This window comes from Macrobrachium rosenbergii, chromosome 41 (genome assembly GCF_040412425.1).
Source record: "Macrobrachium rosenbergii isolate ZJJX-2024 chromosome 41, ASM4041242v1, whole genome shotgun sequence".
NCBI lineage: Eukaryota > Metazoa > Arthropoda > Malacostraca > Decapoda > Palaemonidae > Macrobrachium > Macrobrachium rosenbergii.
The window spans coordinates 42,478,480-42,503,234 of NC_089781.1; the positions used below are offsets into that span (position 1 = coordinate 42,478,480).

Genomic DNA, 24,755 nt, shown 5'->3' on the forward strand with positions numbered 1-24,755 from the left:
GAGTGCCAAGGAAAATGAATGGCGCTCCTGGATCGGCTGCTTTGCAGATGATAGCCAATGGCATGTTGAGTATCATTGTGCTCGAGTGTACAGCATCCCAGCACGCATTTTCTTTCTGTCATTCACTGGCTTGGGTAAAACACTTTTTAAGAAAAAAAATACATATTGAAATTTTGCCGTGTATACATTAAAATATTACAGTGCTTTCTGGAAATTAGTAAATATTTTTTCATCATAAAAGATTTATTTACATACTGTCGTTGCAAAAATATACTGGATAGTAAAATGAAAATACTCCGCACCAGACACCTTAGTAACAGTCCCTTCGTTCTACAAACTATGCACATATTTTAAATATGCTCTACGTACTACATATCATCCTGAAACACTTTGATATTTCAAAATCATCTTACAACACAACAGAATATCTATAAAATGTACAGTATGCTCAGAATATCAATGTTGTTTTGTGCAATACCATGCTTATGTACACATATATGTAAGCATGTATATGTACGCTAGTACTAATACAGGCAAATGACCCAAGATCTCTATCCAGGCGCGCATCTCTTGGTTGTGCGTGTTTTGTGTAGGGTACTATGGACTAAGCTTATTTTTTGGAATCGTGCCCTATGGTGCCTCCTAAACACCCTGCTTCGTCTGAGGCTTCTGGCAAAGAGCCTAAGCGCCAGAGGAAGATCATGACACTCGAGGAGAAGGCAGACATTATTGTAATGTTAAGAGAGGGCAAAAGTCTTGGGGATGTAGCAGCCCGTTATGGCGTGACATTGTGCCGTCGCCTTCATTGAGAAGGAAAAGAAAAGGGTAGAATGCTTGGGAAGGCCCTTGCTGGAAAAGAACTCGCCCCCCTCTCTATCCCACCGATGGACCAGGATTTTGAAGAAGTTCTTGGTCTGTACAAAATTCTTAAGAAAGTCAGGCAGCTGCAGACAATGACAGAGGCATGGGATAATTTTGAGAAAAGAGCCACAAATTTTTCCAGTGGCCCTAATGAACTGATGCAGCCCTATCATAACACCTTTGTGGACATGTTGAATTACCTTCACAATGTGGTGCCTCCAGGAGAAGGGGAAGGGGCACCCTCCGAGGAGATGTAACTCCTCTACTTTGCTGTGCAGTCATATCTTCATCACTATTCATCAAACTGTACAGGTAATTCATCATCATCATCTATAATCAACATTCATCACCGGTGAGTACCCGTATGATTCAATATTAGCATTATTATATGTATTATTATTACAGATGCCCCTTGTATATTACGTATTATTATTATTATTTAATTTTATTATTTAATATTACTGTACTATCATCATGTAATGTTATTACAGTAAATAATATGAAGATACAGAACATTTTACTCCAAATATAACGAAAAAATCCGCTAAAAGCAAGTTTCTCGTGAATAATAGATATGGTCCACAGAAAAATCCATGAATGGGCGAGTTTCCTGTCAATAATTTATAGATACGTTCCAGAGAAAAATTCCTTGAATCAGTGAGTCCGCAGAGTCCGTGGGGGACTTGACTCTCTCTATATATATATATATATATATATATATATATATATATATATATATATATATATATACATACATACACAGACCCACTATTTTACAAACTTTCAACTTACGAACTTTCAGAGATACAAAAGACAGGGTCACACGTTAAAATTGTGTTCGGACCACTTCCCTTTGCCACCCATAAATTTTTTGCTCTGGGTGCCTATTTTGCTAGTAAGATTTTTTGCAGAGAACAGAATATGAAGAAGAACCTGTTCCTTTAACCCCTTCCCTGATTTATAGAGTATTTTCGTGATTAACTAGCTCTTTGTTGGGCGAGTCGGTAGAGCTGTGGCCTAGCACTTGGTAGGCCCGAGTTCGAGTCTCCGGCTGGCTGATGAAGAGTTAGAGGAATTTATTTCTGGTGATAGAAATTAATTTCTCGCTATAATGTGGTTCGGATTCCACAATAAGCTGTAGGTCCCGTTGCTAAGTAACCAGTTGGTTCTTAGCCACGTAAAATAAGTCTGATCCTTCGGGCCAGCCCTAGGAGAGCTGTTAATCAGCTCAGTGGTCTGGTAAAACTAAGGTATACTTAACTTTTTTTCGTGATTAACTGCCGTGTATTCTTACAATCACGAGAATATTTGTTCATACTCTTAAAATACTCCTATTTATTTCTATCTTCTCGATTTAACACAATCTGTGATGAATACCCATTTTCTAAATTTTCCATTTTCTATATTAGTATATATTTTTAAATCATATATTACTCTAAGGAATTACTTTGGAAGTTAGAAAGGTAAAAGAAGAAAACAAAATTTAGATTCAAGCATTATTCAAAATTTTGTGTTCTTTTTTACCTTTATAGCACCTAAACCGTCCTAAAGTAATTCCTTATAATTCTGCACGAAACAAAAATAAATATAAAAAATGGGAACTAATAGAAAATGGGTTTTCATCACAGACTGAGTTCAATCAGGAAGACGGAAATATGTAGGAATATTTTAAAAGATGAACAAACATTCTCGTGATTGTAAGAAGAATACATAGTAGTTAATCATAACAGTACTCTAGATAATCAGAAGAGGGGTTAAAGGAACAGGTTCTTTTTCTTCCTTATGTTCTTTGCAAAAATTCTTACTGGCAGAATAGGTGCTCAGAGCAAAATTTTAATGTAAACATCAACAAACTTACGCACTACATATTAAAAACCAGCTTACGAACAAATAAAAAAATGAATGGCCATTCGGAACGTAACTTGTTCATAAGTAGGGTAGTGTCTTATGTATGTGTGTATATATATATATATATATATATATATATATATATATATATATATATATATATATAAATATATATGGTATTATTTTACTTATGGACATTAATTTTTCAACATAAATATAGGGTTTTTCTGTTGTATTATGATGTGATTTGAATGATTTTGAGGTTTATTTCCATCGCAAATGATATATATCCCCATCATGCAAATGATATATGTATACAAATTAATAAAATTATTGTCAGATACTATATATATAAAACTATTTACTGATTGCGCCCGTATTAGCTATGGATATATATTCTCTGATATGGTAATTTATTACCAGTATATGTATATCATTTGCCAGGAAGTAAGTATTCATTTGCGAAAGTAAACCTTAAATCATTCAAATCACATCATAATACAACAGAAAACCTATATTTTGTTGAAAGCAATTAATGCCTATAAGTAAAATAATACCATATATATATATATATATATATATATATATATATATATATATATATATATATATATATATATATATATGTATATATGGATATGTATAATTTTCGTTAAAAGCAATTGCCTTAGTGGCATCAGTAAGTTTGTTGCAGGTATCTTCATACCGTATGAGTCGTTCGTCAATTTCTGATGAAAATACGCAGACGTCCTTCTTCCATTTATTGATTTTTGTCACGAGAGCTGTTTCACCTTTATGACATTTTCAAGCGACTACTGACCTACAGTGCGGCCTTTCGACCTTGTATATCATCATGTGGGGAGAATGACCTTGAGGTCTGGGTACTGGTTGATCAGGGATTAACAGCTTGACCATTTCAGGGCGTTGTTTTGAGTACAAAGAACATGTATGACAACAAAAGTGAAAGTTTAAACGTGGTTAAAGCAAACTCACATTTAAGACTTTACTAAATTTTAAACACAAATTTTAGGGAACACCAGCACATGGTATTATATTTTGAATATTTATTTAACCACATGTTTAAACTTTCACTCTTGTTGTCATATATGTTCTTTGTACCCAAAACAATGCCATGAAATGGTTAAGCTGTTAATTCCTGACCAACCAGTACCCAGACCTCAAGGTCATTCTCCCCACACAATGATATAAAAGGTCGAAAGGCCACATTGCAAGCCGGTATGTGCTTGATAATGCCATAAAGGTGAAACAGCTGTCGCGACAAAAATCAATAAATGGAAGAAGGAAGTCTGCATGTTTTTCACCAGAAACTGACAAACGAGAACCAGAAAAGACTCAGACAGTAAAGATACCTGCAAGAAACTTATTGATGCCACTAAGGCAATTGCTGTTAACGAAAATTGTATAAGAGAAAAAACTATGCCATAAAAGTATATATATATATATATATATATATATATATATATATATATATATATATATATATATATATATATATATAATAATCATCAATGAAGGGCAGAGGACACACAGATATACAAGCTGACTTCATTCCACCGTTTCATAATTATCAAATTAATTACATCATCAGGGCTGTTAAGATGAATAATAAAATTCTTTGTAAAATCGTAAAAACTAAAACTAAAAGTTAAGAATTGAAAAGCTGAAAATTATTCATACAAAAATTTCAGAAATATACACAAATATTAAAATTGAAGAACAAAATTTTAAAAATCATTACATTAAAATGAAAGGTGACAATATACAGTACACTAATATTGAAAATAGCCGTGAAAGGGGTTACAGAACAAAAGATTAAGGATCGACCTAGAGGAGTGACATCGTTAAACTAAACTTAAACATAAATAGAAACAACTCAAGTGGGGATAAATATAGAGGGGAGGAGGACCTATGAGTGTTTAACGATGGAACAAGTTGTTTAATAAAAAGTGCAATAGGATACATTGATGATTTTAAATATGGATTAACTCCTGACTCCTTACGCTAAGCTATATATATATATATATATATATATATATATATATATATATATATATATATATATATTTATATATATATATATATATATATATATTTCTCTTCTCATATAGGGAGCTCTCTCTCTCTCTCTCTCTCTCTCTCTCTCTGATATCTCTCTCTCTCTCTCTCTCTCTCTCTCAGTGAAAATGGAAAAATGGAAACGTTGTAGTGCTGCCTAATACTTCGTTTTAATGAAGTTTTTGCTTGGGAAACATTTATGATTATATATGTGTCCTATTGCACAGTGCATAGCACTGAATGTGCATTAGCCTCAACTGTTAGCAATGATCTAGCATTATCATTTGAATTTTGTTAAGGCTTTTTTGTTCAGTTTTTTCCCCTATATGTATCTTAGATGTTTGCATGCGGAACCACTGATCATATTTCGTCTGAAATTTTTCATTGGCCCTCAACAAAAGCGTCTGCATTGTCTGAAACACTCTTCGGGTCAGGTTACAGAACATCATCCGGTATTGTTCGACACTGTAGTGGTAAATTTCTAGGGTCCATGATCACAATATATGGCAATGAATGGTCCGGTCCATACACTGAAAAATACGGGGTATCTCTTATGGAGCCGTTATACTCCGTATTAAGTGCAAGTTCCGCCATTGGCAACATCTCTACCCACTGATTTGGACTGTCTGCTACTAAATATTTCAAAATATTTGTTACTTTTCTATTATGGGATTCAACTAACCCATTGGCTGAAGGCCAGTAAGAGGCGATCGTGGATGTTCTATGTTCAACATTTTTCTTAGGTCTTTTATTACTTCGTTAATAAATTCACGTCTATTGTCACTGATTAACGTACAGGGACAGCCAAACTTCAATATGAATGAACTCAAGGTTCTGACAACTGATACCGCTGATTTATCCACCCTCGCATACTTGTACGTATACCGCGTGAACGCATCCATCACACACACATACCCTTCCCCCAGGGGGGAACAATCAAATTAACAGGGTACACATTGATGTTGTGGGGCCCTTCCCCAGGGGGGAAGGGCCCCACAACATCAATGTGTACTCTGTTAATTTGATTGGCTCCACTGGCCACATCCGAGCCTTCAAAATGGTATGTCTGTGGTTTTTCATGGTATTACAGATATGGCACTGGGAGATGAATTTTCCAGTGTCTTTTTTCATCCCTACCCAAAAAAAGGATTCTCGTGCCCTCTTGAGGGACCTTTCTATACCTATATATGTGTCCTGCATAGGGACTTACATGTATCATGTGCATGGCTTTCTCATGTATCATGTGCATGGCTTTCTCTACCAAAGAGGGAGGAAGGACGACACGAGATCGGATACCGCCTGGTCTCTTCTCATATTTACTAAATAAGATATCTCCTTCAAGGAAGAACATATCTTTGGGCACCTTTAGGAAATCGGGAAACTTGTTACTCACACCCTTTACATAAGACTTAACCTCTTCAATCGAGGGTTCGGACCTCTGACCCCTCATCACCGCTTCCACACTCCAACCAAACAAATCAATCACACACTCTCACTCCCAGGGCATTCTCTTGCTGACCCCCTGGAGAATCAGCCCTCTTGTTCTCACAGCTGGTTCGAATCGCACGTTTTCTCTCTCCTCCTAACTCTTGAGTTACTGAGTTATTCCTGCTTTCTACATCGGATGCCTCTGAGGCATGCAACTGTTTCTTTCGCTGTTGTTCCTCTCTCTTTGCTGCTCGAGTTGTAACTCCCATTATGGCACTCCTGGAGAGAGCATCAGCTACTTTATTTGTTTTCCCTGCTATATGTTCAATTCTCTCAATATCAAACTCTAACAGCCCGATCCAGCGAGCCTGGCGAGTGGTTAAATTCCCTGTCTAGAATAAATCTCTCAATGGGTGATGATCTGCGTTTATTTTGACTTTATGCCCCAGCAAAAAAGTAGCGATGTCTCTCCAACATCCATGGAATCGCCAATGCCTCTCTATCAAAGGTACTGTAATTCTTCTCTGCCCCTCTTAATGCTCGGGATGCAAAACAAAACAGTTTTTCATTCCCAGTATCGCCAACTTGAGAAATCACTCCCCTAAAGTCTATACTGCTCGCGTCGGTGGTTACTAGTGAGTGAAATCTGTAATTCTTGGAAAGCTATTTCTTCCTCCTGTCCCCAATGAAAATCCGACTGTTTCCTCAAGGAATCTAGTGGTCTCAGTATTTCACCAAAATCTTTTATGAATTCACGGTAGTAGCCTGCGAGCCCAAGGAAGCTGGCTACTTCTTTTGCATTCTTCGGTTGTAGAAATTCTTTAATTGCTGCTACTTTATCTGCACAAGTCTTAAGGCCTTCAGATGTTTCAATGTGCCACAAAAATTCAACTTTTTGCTGAAAGAATTTGCATTTGGTCAGATTAATTTTCATACCATGTCGCTTTAAAGCTTCTAAGACTTCAATAATATTCTTATGTTCTTTTAGTGTAGCCCCTATTATGATTATGTCATCAAGTATACAAACACGCCATGCCCCAATAGCAATGCTAATATGGACATAATAACACGTGAAAAATGGGCAGGAGCGTTCTGTACTCCAAAAGGAAGGTAATGATATTCAAACAATTGATCATTCCCTATAAAGGCTGTCTTTTCTTTGCCCCTCTCGACCAAAAATTCTTCAATAGAGGGCAATGGAAATGTATTGTCTTTTGTGATACTCTTCAGCTTTCTATAATCAACACATAGTCTAAGAGAACCATACTTCTTTTTAACCATCACAATTGGCGAGGCCCAGGAAGATTCACTTTCTCTAGCTGTCCCTTGTTCCCTTAATTTATTAATTTCATCCTCCATTTCCCGCTGATAACAAACTGGAATTCTGTACTGCTTAGGTCTCATGGGTGGTTGATCTGCAGTCCCTATAAGAAAAGGAAAATTATTTATTGTGCCTGGGGTTTCGTCGCCAGTCGCAATTACATTTTGATAATTTTCTATAATTTCCTTGACAATATTTTGATAAGTAGCAGGGATAGACCCACCAGCTGTTCGCAGGAGTTAGCCGTTCTTCACCGCGACCCTGACATGTGCTACTCAAGGTCACGAGTGTGTGAGAGGCATCTGCTATTTCACAAGGTTCAAGGTCATATGTCGACCCACTGTCTACTATGATACGCTGATCGCTAACGTTAATAAATGGCACATTAACCTCACTGTGTATTTCTAACGGAGTCTGATCATAACTAAGATGCCTTCCGGTAATTTCCATGCGGGTATCACGGTGAGGGATGAGAGGGTCCTGGTTGGTGCCATATCTCCCGCCTCTGGGGCAGCGGGTGCTTCCCCCCCACCACCCTTTGATCTTAGGGAAACTCGTTGGCACCTCGGTCTCTCCCCGTCTGTGGGGATTTGTTGTCCTTTTAAACATACTTCGATCCCCTTCCTATCTGTGCCCGCTATTATTATTTCGTTCCTATCCACAAAATCAATTCCTAAAATAACTGAAATTCCTTTTACTTGTAATGCTGGCACCCCATAGAAGGTGTGTCACTACTCGCCCATCGATGGTCACCTGTTGCTTCACAGTCCTCTGGGTTACCCATCTGATGGCTGCCTGCTGTACTTGAAACTAAACAATCTTTCATGGGCTGCACCGACCCTGTCACTAGGTGCTCTTCTAACAAAGACACACTTGTGCCAGTGTTGATCAAAGCCCTTCCCCGTTGCACTCATACCCATATTTGCATGATTGGCAACACGACTTCCTTCCCGAATTGAGGGCAGCCGATAGGCTCATGCATTACCTTCGCTCCCGGCACCCTCAACATTCAGGTAGGGGCAGTGACGGTGGAGGGCTCTCCACTACTTCTCGAGGGGTTGGTTGACTTTCCCCCTCCCCAACAAGGCATCCCTTGTTCTACCGGGGACACAGTCATTGTTTGGACTTGATGAGCGTGGGTGTAGTCGGCTGTCCTCCCGAATCCTCCTCCATGCAGCCATCCCCTTCCTCTCCTTGGTGCAGGGGGAGCATTGTTCCGCTGGCCATCGTCGTTTTTTGAACAAGTGTTCACGAGATAGTCTGTTGCATTGTATCGAAAACAGCGTCCTCAGTGAGAGAGGGGCACTTGGCCCTCATGTGGCCCTCCCTTCCACACCGCCAGCAACGGCCAAGCGTCTTATTCCCGGCTGGTTTCCCCTCGTCTCATCGAGGTCCCTGGGTGCGTGACCCTGACCCCTTGATGGTGGGTGGGGCTGGCTGAGGACTCGCTTGGTCAGGTTGTTTAACCAAATGCAACAAACAGTTGGGAGGTGGGCTGCCCCCTTCCCCTTGCATGCTGGCATCGTTCGTGGTCTAACAGAAGCTGCACCTTTGGTAGCAAGACTTGTAAGGGCCTCTCTTCGTCAGTAAGGAATCCCACCATGGAGGTAGGAAGAGTTTGCTTCAGCATGCATCGGCAGAATGCTTCTTTTCCCTCTGCAGTCTGGTCTCTTTCAGGGGTGAGGGACCCACCGACGCGATTACAGAATGCTGAAATAGACTCCTGCACCCCCAGCGTGGAGTCATAAGCTTCCATCAGCTCTGTCTTCTCCTCTCGGTGTAGGGCAAACTGCTGAGTGAGGTACTGTTTAAAAGTACCCCAGTCTGCTGAACAACTAACGTCCCAACTCCTGATTTGCCGTGCTGCATTCCCAGTCACTTTTTGTTTTGTTTGCACAATATTTTCTCTATCTCTCCAGCATACTGTGGCATTTTCAACACATTTTATGAAGGTCTCAATCGAAAGGAAATTTTCACCAGTGCGTGAGTTATCAAATTCAGGCACTGATCCATCTAGCACTGACAGTTTTTTTTTTTTTTCTTGACTGATCGCGCTTGCGGGGACGACGTTGTTGACCTTACTAATTTCTAGATCCTCTAGGATTAGTTTCACTTATTAACAGAGTTCCAGGAAGGGGGCTGATTGAGACACTTGTGTTATCGTCGGGTAGATTTTATTTAGACTGAAATGAAGCGGAACAGCTAACACACGGTTTGTTTACATGCAGGTGGCGCCATGACTGACCAAAGAGAAAAACTAAATGCAAAAGACAAATTGACATAAGCGGCGATTGCAACGCTACTAACACAACACGAACAATATAAATCATAATATGCTAACACTTCCCCCTTGATTTTATTGCAATGCAGTGAACCTTACAAGAACTGACACTTCAAAAAAATTGGATAGCCAACGACACAAAAACCAGCAAAAATGCAATGATTAGCACATGAGCCAAAAACAAAATAATTGCAGATAAAGAATAACACAGCGGCAAAAAATTGAGTAATATGAACAAGCAGCAAGTAACATAAGAAGAACTGAATAGACACTGTTGCTGCAAAGAATACAAAGGATAAACGTGACTACATCTGTCACGATCACATTTGGCAAAGGATTACTATGCTGCAAAAAAATTTATCAGAAGGACAAATTAAAACTTTGGCATGGCTCTGACTGTCATTAAGGAATGATAAGTCCAATTTTTGCACATAACTCCTGTGTCTTCCTCCCAGTCAAACCCTTGGTTAGAAGGTCAGCTAGATTGTCATGAGATGCCACATATTGCAACTTTTACCAACCCCCTTCTTCACCACATCCTTTATGAAGTGATACTTCACATCCACGCCCTTGGAATTATCGTTGACAATGTCCTTCTCTGCAAGTTTGATTGCTGCTGTATTATCAGCAAGAATGCATGGCACCATGCAAAGATCACTTAAGCCAATCTCCTTAAAATACCACATAGCCATAGTGCTTCTTTGCGTGCTTATAGCCATAGCAATGTACTCCGCCTGTTTGTGGATGTGGCAACCACAGTTTGCTTCTTGCACCTCCACTCCACAGGTCCTCCTGCAACACACACCACCAGTCCACTGGAACGATTTTCTGTCCACCTTGTTGTTGGCAAAGTCAGCATCAGAAAAATCAATGCCTCCTTCCCACTCTTCTTCCTGAATACTATGCAGTAGTCATGGGTGTGTTTTTAGGTACTTTATCAGATATTTCACTGCAGCCATCTGCTTTCTCTTTGGGTTGGCCGAGAATTGACTGAGATAACTGACAGCTTAAAACTCAAGTCAGGTCTTGTCCCGCTTGCAACGCATGCAAGCAACATTCCTATGGCTCTTCTATATTCATGACTATCGCATCTGCGCCTGGTTCATCGTTGATAGAGAATACATTTGCACTCAGAGGACTGTGTTTTCCTCTGCATTCAGATAACCCGTGCTGCTCCAATATCTGATCTATATAAGCACACTGGTCGATGCTATGGTATGCTCGTCCTTTCAATATCCTCAGTGATAAGAAATCAGATATTTCACCCAGCTCTCGTATTTCAACTTGTTGGCTCAACTCTTTCTTAAACCAATCAATATCTTCTTTCTTTCCCCACACAGCAATGTCATCCACATATAGTCCAACAAACAATTTCCTTTCTTGATGATAGAATAGGCAAGGGTCACCAACTGAGGGGTTGAACTTCATGTCTATAAAGATTTTCTTGATCTTATGGTACCATTCTTGTCCTGATTGTTTCAATCCATAAAGGCACTTCCTCAGCTTGCACACCATCCTACTCTTGTCAACATCAAAACCCTCGGGTTGCTCCAAGTATACTTCTTCCTTGATATCACTATTGATGTAGGCAGATATTACGTCGACATGCTCACACATCAGTTCCTTCTCCACTCCACAGCGGCATCAACCGGATGGTTTTTCTTTTGATTACAGGCGAGTAGGTTTCCATATAGTCAAAGCCATATCTCTGGGCAAATCCCTGTGCAACCAACCTGGCTTTGTACTTTGTAGGTCTGCCACTAGCATCAGTCTTCAGTCTGAACTTCCATGTTGACCCAATGACTCTGGTTGGTGGCCTTGGTACAATCTCCCATGTATTCATCTCAGTCAGTTTCTTAATCTCTTCTCCCATAGCATATTTCCATCTTTCTGCTTGGGGACTAGCTAGGCCTCTTTGGCACTCTTTGGTTCAGTGATAGTGGTTTCTTCATCTGGCTTGGACCACTAAACACTCAGGGTCATCTTGACATTCTTGGCACTGACATTTCTTTGGTTTAGGCACTCTCGCGACCGCCGAGGACTGGGACTTCTTCTTGGACTTCAGCTTCTTCATCTTCAGGCAGTACTGGAATTTCTTCAAAGGCAGGAATCTGTTCATTGTTTACGTCTCCATGCCCGCGTCATCTTCGCTGCCTTCCTTTGTCCAGACCGTCTCCCTTCTGCTCCTGTTTTTCCTCTGTTTCCTCCTCGGAGTCTGACTCACTGAGAGTTGTAGATTGTCCATCTTCTGCTTCCCCTGATCACTGGAATCTTCTTTCTTCTTCCATGGGAAAACCTCTTCATGGAATACAACGTCCCTTCTGATTATTACCCATCCTGTTTCTGTGTTCCAAAGCCTGTATCCATCCTTTGTATCCTCCTGATAACCGAGCATGACACACTCAACAGTCTTGCCATCAAGCTTTAGCTTCTGACTTCTCTCATGGCCTGAGCTCTGCATCCTAAGGGTCTCATGCGTTCATAATCACTGCTTGTGAGTTCCTTTCCTGTTGCCAGTTCCAGAGGTATCTTATAATCGATGGCACTGCTCGGTGCCCTGTTCGGTTGTAGGCAGCAGTTGACATAGCTTCAGCCCACAGTCTCTTGTCAGCTCCAGCTTCAGATAACATGGTCCTCACCATTTCCATAAGTACCGATTTTGTCGTTCCGCTCGCCCGTTCTGCTGTTTACAGTAAGGCACACTCCTTTCATGCACTATTCCGTTTGCAGCCAGATAGTTGTCCAACTGCTCTTTTGCCAGAGTATTCTCCTCCGAAGTCAGATCTAATTTTCTTTAGGGTGTGGTCCGTGAGATTCTCCATCCTGGTCTTGTACTGAATGAGTCTACACAATGCTTCATCCTTAGACTTCATTGGCATTACAGTCAGATACCTGGAGTAATCATCCAAGTGAACACAATAGCATAAATGGACCCACCAAACGAAGGGGGTATTAAAAGGTCCCATAACATCGGTGTGCACTAACACCAAAGGTTTAGATGCTCTTGATGTACTTGCAGGAAAAGGCAGCCTTGTCATCTTCCCCTCAATGCATGCTTCACATTTTCCATTCTTCTTTCTTTAAGTTAGCCAGAACTGGAATTTTCTTCAAAGCGTCATAGTTGAGATGACCCATTCTTTGATGCCAGGTCTGCATCGATACCTGAGCAGGCAATGCCACAGTAGTTCCTCATTATCTTTACTAGGCCAATCCAGATTCATAATGTACATCTTCCCTCTTTCCTAGCAACGAAAAGTTCAATGCCACCTTAGATGCCTTTGCTAGGGTCCCACTGAATAATACAGAAGCACCCTTGGCAGTGATCTGTTGTACAGACACCAGACTGCAGTATAGGTTAGGGACATACATCACTTCCTGAAGCACAATCTTGCATTTGGCTTGAATCACGACACGATCCCTTCCACTGAAAAGTCTATGTCCATCACCTATTTTCACAGATCCCTTGCGTTGCAGGTCGATGTTCTTGAACTTCTTAATGTCACAGCACATATGATCTGATGCACCTGAGTCCAGAAACCACTTTCCCACCGATGATTTTGACATGTAGGCATGTGCATCCACTTGGCACATAGAAGTACTGCTTCTATTTCTTCAAATTCAGCTACAGAGGCCTTGGCATCCCCTTTCTTCGTCGTTCCTCCTGAACTTCTTCCAGATTGGGCATTCCCTCGCCTTGTGTCCAGGCTCCTTACAGGTGTAACACTTCATTTTACTGTCACCAGAGGTGTCCTGCTTCTGAGGCTGCTGATTCTGCTTCTGCTTATAATGCTGTTTAGCCGTTGCTTTCAATGCCACAGGTTCTTCTTTTCTTGATGTCACTCTGTTGTGCAATGATAGTCGCCTTTCTTCCATCACAAGTTTGCTCTTCACATTTCTTGATGTGAGCTTATCCAGATCACCCTCGAAGGATCTTACAAAGCATCATACTCCTTGAGTGGTAGCCCAAGTAGCAAGAAAGCAGCAAAGCAAGTGTCACTTATTGGAATGCCGCCCATTCTCACCTTCTGAATCAACTCATGCATCTTGAAATGTAATCTGCCATTGGCATTGATGGCACTTTATCCAACCTAGCCATTTCCTTGAAAAACAACATGGCGTGAATAATCCCAAATTCACCATACATTTCCTTGAGTGTGTCCCACACTTTCTTTGCAAATTTAAACTCACCAACATCGTAGAGAGTGGAGCTGTGCAGCGCCTCGATAATGACTCCCGAGCTCGATTGACTCTGGCTTGTTCTTGGTTGAGCTCTGCCAAGGCCTCTTCTTCATTCTCATTATCGTGAATGTGATACCCAAACCCAGGGTCAATGGCATTCCAACAGTTCTTGTCAATCAGTCTTGCTTCGATCCTCTTCGACCACGGGTAATAGTTAGCCCGTCACACTGTAGAAGAATCTTCTTGGGAGGTCTCTTCCCTTTCTTCATAACCGCCATCTTCTTACTTGTTGATGGAACAGTCTCCAAGGAAGCTTAGGCTAGCACTTTCTTATATCTAGACGATATCACACTTTTCAATCAGTCCCAATGTGTTCTGGGCCCATAACCTGTTGACCTTACTAATTTCTAGATCCTCTAGGATTAGTTTCACTTATTAACAGAGTTCCAGGAAGGGGCTGATTGAGACACTTGTGTTATCGTCGGTAGATTTATTTAGACTGAAATGAAGCGGGAACAGCGAACACACGGTTTGTTTACATGCAGGTGGCGCCATGACTGGCAAAGAGAAAACTAAATGCAAAAGACAAATTGACATAGCGGCGATTGCAACGCTACTAACACAACACTTAACAATATAAATCATAATATGCTAACAGACGTGACGTCGGCCAAAATTGTGGGTGGGTCGACGGGCTTTTCATTTTGTATTTCATTTGTTGATATGTGCCACTCTTTTAATGTGCGTTGGATAGTAGTTGACAGCTCTTTCACACTGTCCTCTTCCTTGGCACTGTTATTCTTAGCACTGGTACTTCCACAGTAGTACTGGCACTCCTGCCGTTGCTCGCCGATTTTATTTGAGTTTGCATTGTTTATTTCACCTTCACAATTACACTGTTAATTATTATGTACTGGCAAAACCCACGACTGACACCAAAAATATGACCTGATTCTCGGTCATATATAGGTTCTGCCAGTACAAATGAAACACGTAAGGTATAAGTAACGTGTATTTTCCTTAATAGTTACACAGGGCCTGTTGCTAATATTACACTAGTTAATTATGAAATTACAGTATAGTTGGAAGCTACTCTGAGGTGACACGCCAGCCAATCACTGTCTTATAGATGCGCCCCAACCTGTCAGCTGCTAATCACCTACTGACTATTAACTTTTCAAACTGAACTTATTATCGAAAGGAACAAATAAGGGTCTTCGATGTATGGCACTCATTTGAATTGCCGACACCAAACCCCAACGATCGTATGGCATTCGACAAATCAGCAGTATCTGTTCGTTACTCTCTGATCACAAACACATACCAACAACTAGCAGATTTTCCTTATGTTTCAAACATGAATTTCTATATATATATTCATATATATATATATATATATATATATATATATATATATATATATATATATATATATATATATATATATATATATATATATATATAATATATATATATATATGTATATATATATATATATATATATATATATATATATATATATATATATATATATATATATATATATATATATATACATATATTTATATATCTATGTATATATATATATATATATATATATTTATATATATATATATATATATATATATATATATATATATATATATATATATATTTATATTTATATATATATATATATATATATATATATATATATATATATATATATATAAATTATATAATTATATATATATATATATGTATAGATATACACCAAATGTTTCTGAAATTAGAGCCCCCTCCACAGAACAAATGGAAAGTTATGAAGTTTTCTGCTATAGCCTACCTCCAAGTACATTATTTTAAGTTTCTGTTAAGCTATTTTTCATTTTACATTTCTTGTATTTTCAGACTGAGTGACTGAGTTAGATACAGCCATGGCTAACGACTCAGAGGAAATCAGATGGATTGACTGAATCTGGGCTATAACCTTCAGAGAGGCCAGGGATGCTGGCGCATCCTTCATTTCACGTTCCTGGATAGCTAAATACATTAAAAGAGATGAATCCTTTGTTAAAAAAACTGGAACAAAAATCCATATGACCATCATCGCGAAAAGAGTGAGAATCTTGGAAGGCCTGAAGTCCTTTCTCAGGAGTCAAAAGACATCATAGCTGAGGCAGTGGGTAGACCAAGAAAGTCTTTACGTCAATTGACGCTTGAACTAGAAACAAAAAGGGGAAAGAAGAGAAGTTATAGTGCTGTATATCGTGAGTTGAAAAAAAATCTGTTATCAAGCCATTTCATGTTATCAGCAAGCCCAACATCACTCAGCAACAGAGAGAAGACCGTGCATGGTTTTGTGGTTCATTTTTTAAAGATTGGGATGAATTCTTCATTTACACAGTCAGGAAGCCAAATCATAAAATTGACATCATTTGGGCTGCAAAGTTGGATGATATCAGCAATGACGTGCGCTATTGCCAAGTTGTGAAATTTCCTGAATATTTGGGAATTTTTCTCTGTTTCACAGCCAAACGGTTAATGTGGATCATCAAAGAAAAAGGACAGTCATGGAATGGCGAATACCTCAGAGAAATTGTGCTTACTGGTGGATTATTTCCTTTCCTCAAAGATCCTGAAAATGTGTTACCTGTTGAAGAAGTCACGTTTTTGCATGATAAGGCACCACGTTTCAAGGCTCTTCAGAAACGGGAGCTGCCTCGAAACAGCGGTATCAATTTCTTCTCGTCAAGTGAATTTCCAGGTAGCTCCCCTGACCTTAATGTGTGTGAAAACATTGGTAGTATCTTAAAGGATCGTGTTGAAGTGCGTACAGTGAGCTATGATGGTATACCAAGCCTCGACGACCTGCAAAGAGAGGTGACCGAAGTGCTCAGGAAAATGGAGTTTGAGTCTCAGCTTTTTTTGCGATATGCTGAAATCATACCCCTCAAGAATGCAGGCCACACAAAATATTAAATACTCAGAAAGAAACTTAAATAAATACCTGTTCTGAATTACTTTTGTTTTTGTCCATATCAATTTTAGTTTATGCTGTAGAGGGGGACCTTAATTTCGAAAACACCCTGTACATGTGTATATATATATATATATATATATATATATATATATATATATATATATATATATATATATATATATATATATATATATATATATATATATATATATATATATATATATATACACACACACACATACACACAGTAAACCCTCGTATTCGTGTTCTCAGATTCATGGACTAACCAATTCGCGGGATTTTCTGTGGAACGTATCTATAAATTATTTGCAGAAAATTCAGCAATTCGCGGACTTCTTTGTCGGGTAATATTCACTAATTAGTGTATTTTGATGTTATTTTAATGACTCAGTACATTTTTTATGTTAAAAAAGGATTTGTAATACAAATTTTCAAATAATAAGATTAATAATAATAATAATAATAATAATACTGTAAGATTAAATGCTACGTAACTGAAAGAGAGAGAGGAACTGGTTTTCTCCCCTCCATTCATGGCGGACCCCGACCTCATTAAAGCAAAGATAGATGTTCAGAATTGATACTATTGAAATATTAAAATTGTATTAAAATACTATTGAAATTATATTAGACTGATATATAAGTGTTTCAGGATGATAGTATAAGTATTTTTAGAGGGTACATTTTATGATAAAATAATGATTTACGGTACGTATTAATTTTCAAATATTAATATTAAGCTTAATAAAATCGAATATTATTAAGTAAAAATAATTCTCTCTCTCTCTCTCTCTCTCTCTCTCTCTCTCTCTCTCTCTCTCTCTCTCTCTCTCTCTTATTTAGATGAGAGAATTTTTCCGACATATGATATGTACGTATGTTTCTTTTGTATGATAAATAAATGATTTACCTAATAAGTACCAATTTTCAAATGTTAAGATTAATAATAATAATAATGAATAATAATAATAATAATAATAATAATAATAATAATAATAATAATAATATTTTCCATGCGTTTGTGTAGTGAATTTTTTAACATTTTCAACAAACAAATAGTGATTCCCAGTCATTTTTATCCACAGCTTGAGAAAGGAGGGGGGAGGGTTTACTTGACAGTTTGACATATTGGTCAGAGAGGAAGGAGTGTTGCCCTCAGAAGCTTAAAGATTTCAATCTTTTGATATCGTAAGCCGTTATATTCTCTCTCTCTCTCTCTCTCTCTCTCTCTCTCTCTCTCTCTCTCTCTCTCAGGAAAAGATACTGTTTGTGTGCGTGTGTGTTCATAGTGTTTTAAAAATGTGTAGTAAAGGTATTACACCTTTGGAAGACAAAAAACAAACATATAAATATTTTTGTTGTCAGAGAGATTAAAGAGGTAAACTCTCTCTCTCTCTCTCTCTCTCTCTCTCTCTCTCTCTCTCTCTCTCTCTCTCTCTCTTTTGTCCCAACCAGCCTTGTTGAATATAAGTCGAAGTGGTAACTCTTTTTCTCTGCTTTGGCTGGAAGGCTTAGAAATACTATGTATATATTTTTAAGGGCACTAATGTTTAAGATGACTTTGAAATTATATTAATAATATAATTTCAAAGATTAATACAGTAATAGGGTAATAATTTAAGGTATATTTGATGTAGGATGATACTTTAAGTATACCTTTGGTACTTGAACTTTCAAGATAGCCAGTTATAAGCCTTTTTAGAGGGGGATAGCAAGTATTCGCGGATTTTAACTATTCGTGGGGGCGGGTTGAGGGGGTGTCTGGAACGTATCCCCCACGAATACGGGGAGTTTACTGTATACACTAGTTAACTTCGCAAGGTTCCGCTCTTTCATGTTACACATGGAAAAAAATTAAACAAAAAAGCCTTAATAGAATTCAAATGATAATGCTAGATCATTGCTGACAGTTGAGGCTAATGCACATTCAGTGTTATGCACTGTGCAGTAGGATACCTCCCTTATATCTTTTTTTTTCTTGGTGTTTTTTCATACTTTTCATTGTGTAAAATGATGAAAAATAATCAAAATTATAATGTTGGATCATGCTCCCAATCCGGGCTAGTGTACATTTAGTGCTATGTGCTGTACAATAGGGTACAAGGGTACATATGTAATGATAAATTGTCCATTGATGTTCAGTTTGAAAATGTTATTTCTTTCTAATACTGTAGTGTACTGTATAAAAATACAGTATCCATGCTTTTATTAGTTTTGCATTCTGTAACCAATAATGATTAATATATAAGCTTTATACTGGGATTTATATGGGCGTAAACAGGTTTTATATATATATATATATATATATATATATATATATATATATATATATATATATATATATATATATATATATATATATATATATACATACATATACTTTCTTGGACAAACAGTCCACATTATCAAGTATCCGTACAATAAGCAGACGCAGAGTCCGGCTGTATTTATATCTGTGTGCTAGGTACTTTTAATCCTATATTTGCCTAGCTCCTCCTGTGTGACCCCCACCCCCTAGTGACCTTGGTCTTTCTCTGATCCCTCCTTCCAGGTGTCCGTTTTCCGTGCGTTCTCTTGCGTTTTTTCTTCGTTTCCTTGCTACTGTGGAGTATACGATTTTTCTAGATATGCTGTCTTCAAAGCCGTTTCCGTTGTTCCCTGCCATCGTGTTGTTGGCGCAAGTTATGAAGGTGTTCTCTACAACGATTTCATTGAAATGTGTAGAAGCTTAAGGGAACTAGATAAGAACAAAAATGGGGATGAAGGAGCCTTTTGCAGGGGGGCCATGTGGGTGGGGATTAGGTCGAACAGATTCGTGTTTCCGGAGAGGTTACGTAAGGCCTTTGATAGGTTAGGAAAATACAAGGACATAAAGATTTGTAAGGCAGACAAAGCGGGGGCCCAGTTGTAGTAACGGATGCCGTAGAATACGAGAATAAGTTAGAACAACTGTTAAACGATGAAAACACATATGAGGCTTGCAACAAAAAACCGGACATTAGGGGGGTACAGTGCAGTTTTAACAAAAAGTAAGGGAAGCGTGGACAAAAATCCACGACAAAACCAAGAGAAAAGAATTAGAACATAGAGTAAAATCAGTGGAAAGTCCAGAGATCCCATATATTTATGGTAGCCCTAAGATCCACAAGGAAGGGTGCCTGCTAAGACCGATCGTGGCATCGACGAGATCACCGCAGAGGATGCTGGAGAAATTTCTTTCCAACATAATGGGAAAATGGGTAGGCTTAGTATCCGAAGGCATTTAAAACATAACATGAACCTGATGGACGAATTATCCAAAATTAACATAAAAGACTGCAAATTTGCAAGTTTGGATGTAACTTCCCTGTTCACCAACGTACCAGTAAAGACGACGATGGAAATAATAAAAAAGAATATGGAGGAGGGGGTCTATACATGCAACACAGATCATGACGTTTTAATAAAACTGCTAACAGCGACCCTCAGCGTTAATGTTTTCAAGTGGGGCGAAAACCATTATATACAAAAAATGGCGTGGCCATGGGTTCAAGTCTTTCACCAATTCTAGCTAATATCTTTATGGAATGGTTTGAAAGGGAAGAGGTGGGCAAAGTAAATAAAGGGGACTTAAATATCGTAAAATGGGTAAGATACGTGGATGACATCTTGATTATTTACAAGGGAGAAAGGGAAGATCTACACAAGTTTTTAGAAAACATAAATAAACTAGATGAACACATCAAGTTCACAATAGAAGAAGAGAAGGAGGAGAAATTCCTTTCTTGGATGTCCTGGTCAAGAGGAAGGGAAAATTTAAAATTCAAGGTATATAGGAAGAAGACACACACCAATTCATACATACATAGGTTCTCCAGTCATAGGAAAGAAATAAAAGTACGATTAATGACAGGGTTGGCCATCAGGGCTTATAGGATTTGCAGTCCCGAATTTTTAGACGAAGAGCTGGATTACCTGAGGGAGAGTTTTAGGAGATTAGGCTACCCTAAGTATTGGTAGGAGTGGGCACATATCAAAGCAAGGGAAAACTATTTTGGGGAGAGGGAAAGGTCAGAAAAGGAACATTTGGTAGGAAATAAAATAATTGCAGTCCTGGACAACAACTCTGTTGCACCCATCAACAGAAAGCTAAATAATTTCAAATTGATAGGCAGCTACAAAAACACCATTAGGGAATAAAATAGTTAGAAACAAAAAGTCAGTAGAGGGGGAAGAGATTAGAGGGGGGGTATATATGGCAGTGTGTCTAGACTGTGAAGATGGGTACTATGGCGAAACTGGCAAATCATGTAAAGAGCGAAGCAGACAACATCTACAGAACATAAGGCATTATAATCAGACGTCGGCAGTTGCCAAACACTGTTGGGAAAATGATCACAGAATAGACTGGGAAAATATGAGTTTTCTGTACAGGAACACCAACAAAACATCTAGACTTCTTGTAGAGAATGCCTTCATAACTTGCACCAACAACACGATGGCAGGGAACACCGGAAACGGCTTTGAAGACAGCATATCTAGAAAAATCGTATACTCCACAGTAGCAAGGAAACGAAGAAAAAACGCAAAAGAACGCACGGAAAACGGACACCTGGAAGGAGGGATCAGAGAAAGACCAAGGTCACGAGGGGGTGGGGATCACACAGGAGGAGCTAGGCGATTATAGGATTAAAAAGTACCCAGCACACAGATATAAATACAGCCGGACTATGCGTCTGCTCATTGTACGGATACTTGATAATGTGGACTGTTTGTCCAAGAAAGCTTGTAACTTTTTCTGAATAAAAAACTCCATTAGATACCATCTAGTTTGAATGAGGTCCTTTTAGTAATTCTACTAATGCACAGAACAATTGTGTATGTGATAAAGTTAATATATATATATATATATATATATATATATATATATATATATATATATATATATATATATATATATTTGTGTGCTTGTGTGTATATAAGATAAAGCACTGCAAAGTCAATTGATGTGTTGTGATACTCCAATTGATGTGTTGTGATATCCGAATTGTATATAGTATACAGTATTGTATTTCCAGAGAAGAGAATGAGTTTCTGCTCTGTATAGAAACTTTAAAAAAGGAAAGTGTAACTTGTACAACAGATAACACCTCCCAAAGGAAGGAGTTGTGATATGGAGAAGATCTATGCATTTCCTGCGGCCAGCAAGTGTAATATTAGTGTGTGGCCCTCCACCCCTACCCCACGCAGCTCCCCCTATTCCATTTTATATCATAATTTCCTTCAAAATGCACATGTAGGTAATTTTGACATTTTGTACTTCATTATTGGTTTAATTGCCAGCTTTTGTTTTCTTTGCATTAGCAAGTGGATTTCGTGCCACCCGTGAGGCCGCTATGAAGTCTGCTGGAGATGTGATACAGGGTCTCACCCCAGGGTCTTCACCAAGGCTACGGTTAGCAACCAGGAAAACTTCTCTCAATGAACCAGAGGAAAACTACACATCAGATTCTCTACGAGGTAAGAATATATTTTCACAAAAAATATGAGTAGTCTCATATTTATTGTAATATAGTTAGAATGGCACTTGTTAGAGGATTGTTAGTATTACTTCATTAGAGATAGCCTTGTTGAATTACCGCCCTATTTTTATAACTCTTTGTGTCTAAAGGCTTAGAGTAATCATCTGTTTCCTAGTTTACAGTTTGGCTTCTGCTAGGTTTGGGTGTCTGTGATGTTTTCATTCAATATCTAGTGTTATGAAATTTTTAGATTTTAGGCATTAAGTTCATACGACTGGTCCTGTGCTGCTTGTATCTACATTAACCATTAGGCCTTCGTTTTCAGACTTGATACATGAAAATTGATGATTATTTCTTAGCATTATTAGAGAATTTTTAATGCAACAGATTGCAATTGGTAGTTGTTGATGGGAGCTGCGGTGACTACTGGAATGTAATCTTTTGTGATCCTCTGGGTATTGTTCTTGGCCCTTTAATATTCCTACTTTTTGTATGTGGACAATATGTGGTTTGCCTTGAGAAAAGCTGATTGTTATGCAGATAAAGCATGGATCCCATCTCCAGAGTTTAGACCTGTGGTTGTTGAATCTCTTAATGAACTCTTGGATAAAATTTTTGCATGGTGCAGATTAAGGGGGCCGAGGGTGAACCCTAACAAAATTCAAAGTATGGTTGTTAGTAGGTCAAAGATAATGTATCCCCCCCATCCAAATCTTTCCAATGACATTTTTTCTTTAACTACATCCAGTCCATTTAAAGTTATAGGTCTCATTCTTGATTACAAATGTTCTTTTGAAAAACATGTGGCCTCTTATTCAGTTATACAGAAATTTAGCATAATGGTACTTCAACTTAACAGTTTGATATTCAGGTATCCAGATAACTGACAGTCCATGAAGCAATGCAAATTTATATGTAGCCTAGAGGATACCTTGGAGGCAAGTTGCATAGTTTATAGTGTTCAGCCATTTCATATGCAGTATATTAATTAGTATTCTATTCTAACCAAGTATTTTTTAATTATTCAATGTAAAATTTTAATTATAATATCCATTTTCAGAACTATATGTACAAAATTAATTGCTTCGGAAAATTTGTACAGTACAGTAATGTACAGTATAGCTTAACAAAATGCAGTTAGTTGCTGTTGTTCTGCCTACTTATGCTTACGAGATATGTAAAATACACAATATATATGCAATATAAAAGAGAGAGAGAGAGAGAGAGAGAGAGAGAGAGAGAGAGAGAGAGAGAGAGAGAGAGAGAGAACAAGCATTTACACAGACTGTAAAAACAGGTTTTGATATAGAAAAACACCTTGTTGGTAGGAGCTGTGAATCCCCAAAGAAGTTACCCCTATGGTCCCACTCAGGGCTCCATACAACGTGTTGCCTAATATCAAGATATCTTTAGTTGTTGGTATGTTGATGGAATGTAAGTGGACTTGTAAGGAAGATATTGAGTGACATACTGGCTGAGTGTTGTCTAGTTTATTGGTGGTTCCTTACTGAAAATGAATGTACAGAATCTGCGAAGTTGTTATTGGCTGGTGCGAGCCGCAATGCAGTTTCTACACACAGACAAGGCAAAACAGAGATTATGTTTCAGACCTCTGTGCTTGTCAACAGACAAACAGATGGCGATTGTGAGAGACATAATAAACGTACAATGATAAAACATATATCAGTGGAAAGGTCAGGAAATTCCACATATGGGCATTTGCATGAGATTCGAGACAGATTAATGAATATAATGCAGTAGCATAATATATGTGAAATGGCGAGATGTTTGGCGTCTTCACAAACAGAGACATACATGCAGTTTGATACAGAAGATTCGGTGGAACATTATGAGCACATGATCGGAATGCTTGCATGGCAATGCAAGTAGTGGTGATTGTACATGAATCGAGACAACGATGGTTAGAGAAAAATAGACTGGAATATTGTATGGTAGAAGTTGCGTTCCTTCGAGCGATCGCCGCTGACGCACGGGAGGGAGAGAGAGAGAGAGTGGGATGCTTGTTGTCCTGCTTTGTCTGATGGCTCATTCACACATGTGTGCCCGCAGGACCGCCATGCGGTCCCTTACAGACTCAAGGCAGGAAGCTCTTTATCTTACCTAACAGTGATTACCCTGAGGATTACACTTCACTCTTTTTCCATACATGTGGCACAGGTCAGCTGATCCCCACCACTTCTATTGAAGATTCCTAAGCCTTTTGTCAGGGAAAGTGGGTGAGGTTCAAGGACTCACAGCAGCTATTAAAAATAGGTT

The 24,755-nt window shown here is 38.5% G+C and overlaps 1 protein-coding gene across 15 annotated transcripts in view; it reads left to right on the forward strand.

The window, feature by feature from the left end:
* LOC136826829 (uncharacterized) overlaps positions 1-24,755 on the forward strand; it is a 1,026,023-nt gene that overhangs the window by 926,245 nt on the left and 75,023 nt on the right. For all 15 annotated transcript variants that reach the window (XM_067084297.1, XM_067084294.1, XM_067084301.1 and 12 more), the window contains one exon: positions 22,321-22,476. In XM_067084297.1, coding sequence (XP_066940398.1) covers positions 22,321-22,476 — 156 coding nt within the window. The remainder of the gene's footprint in view (positions 1-22,320; positions 22,477-24,755) is intronic.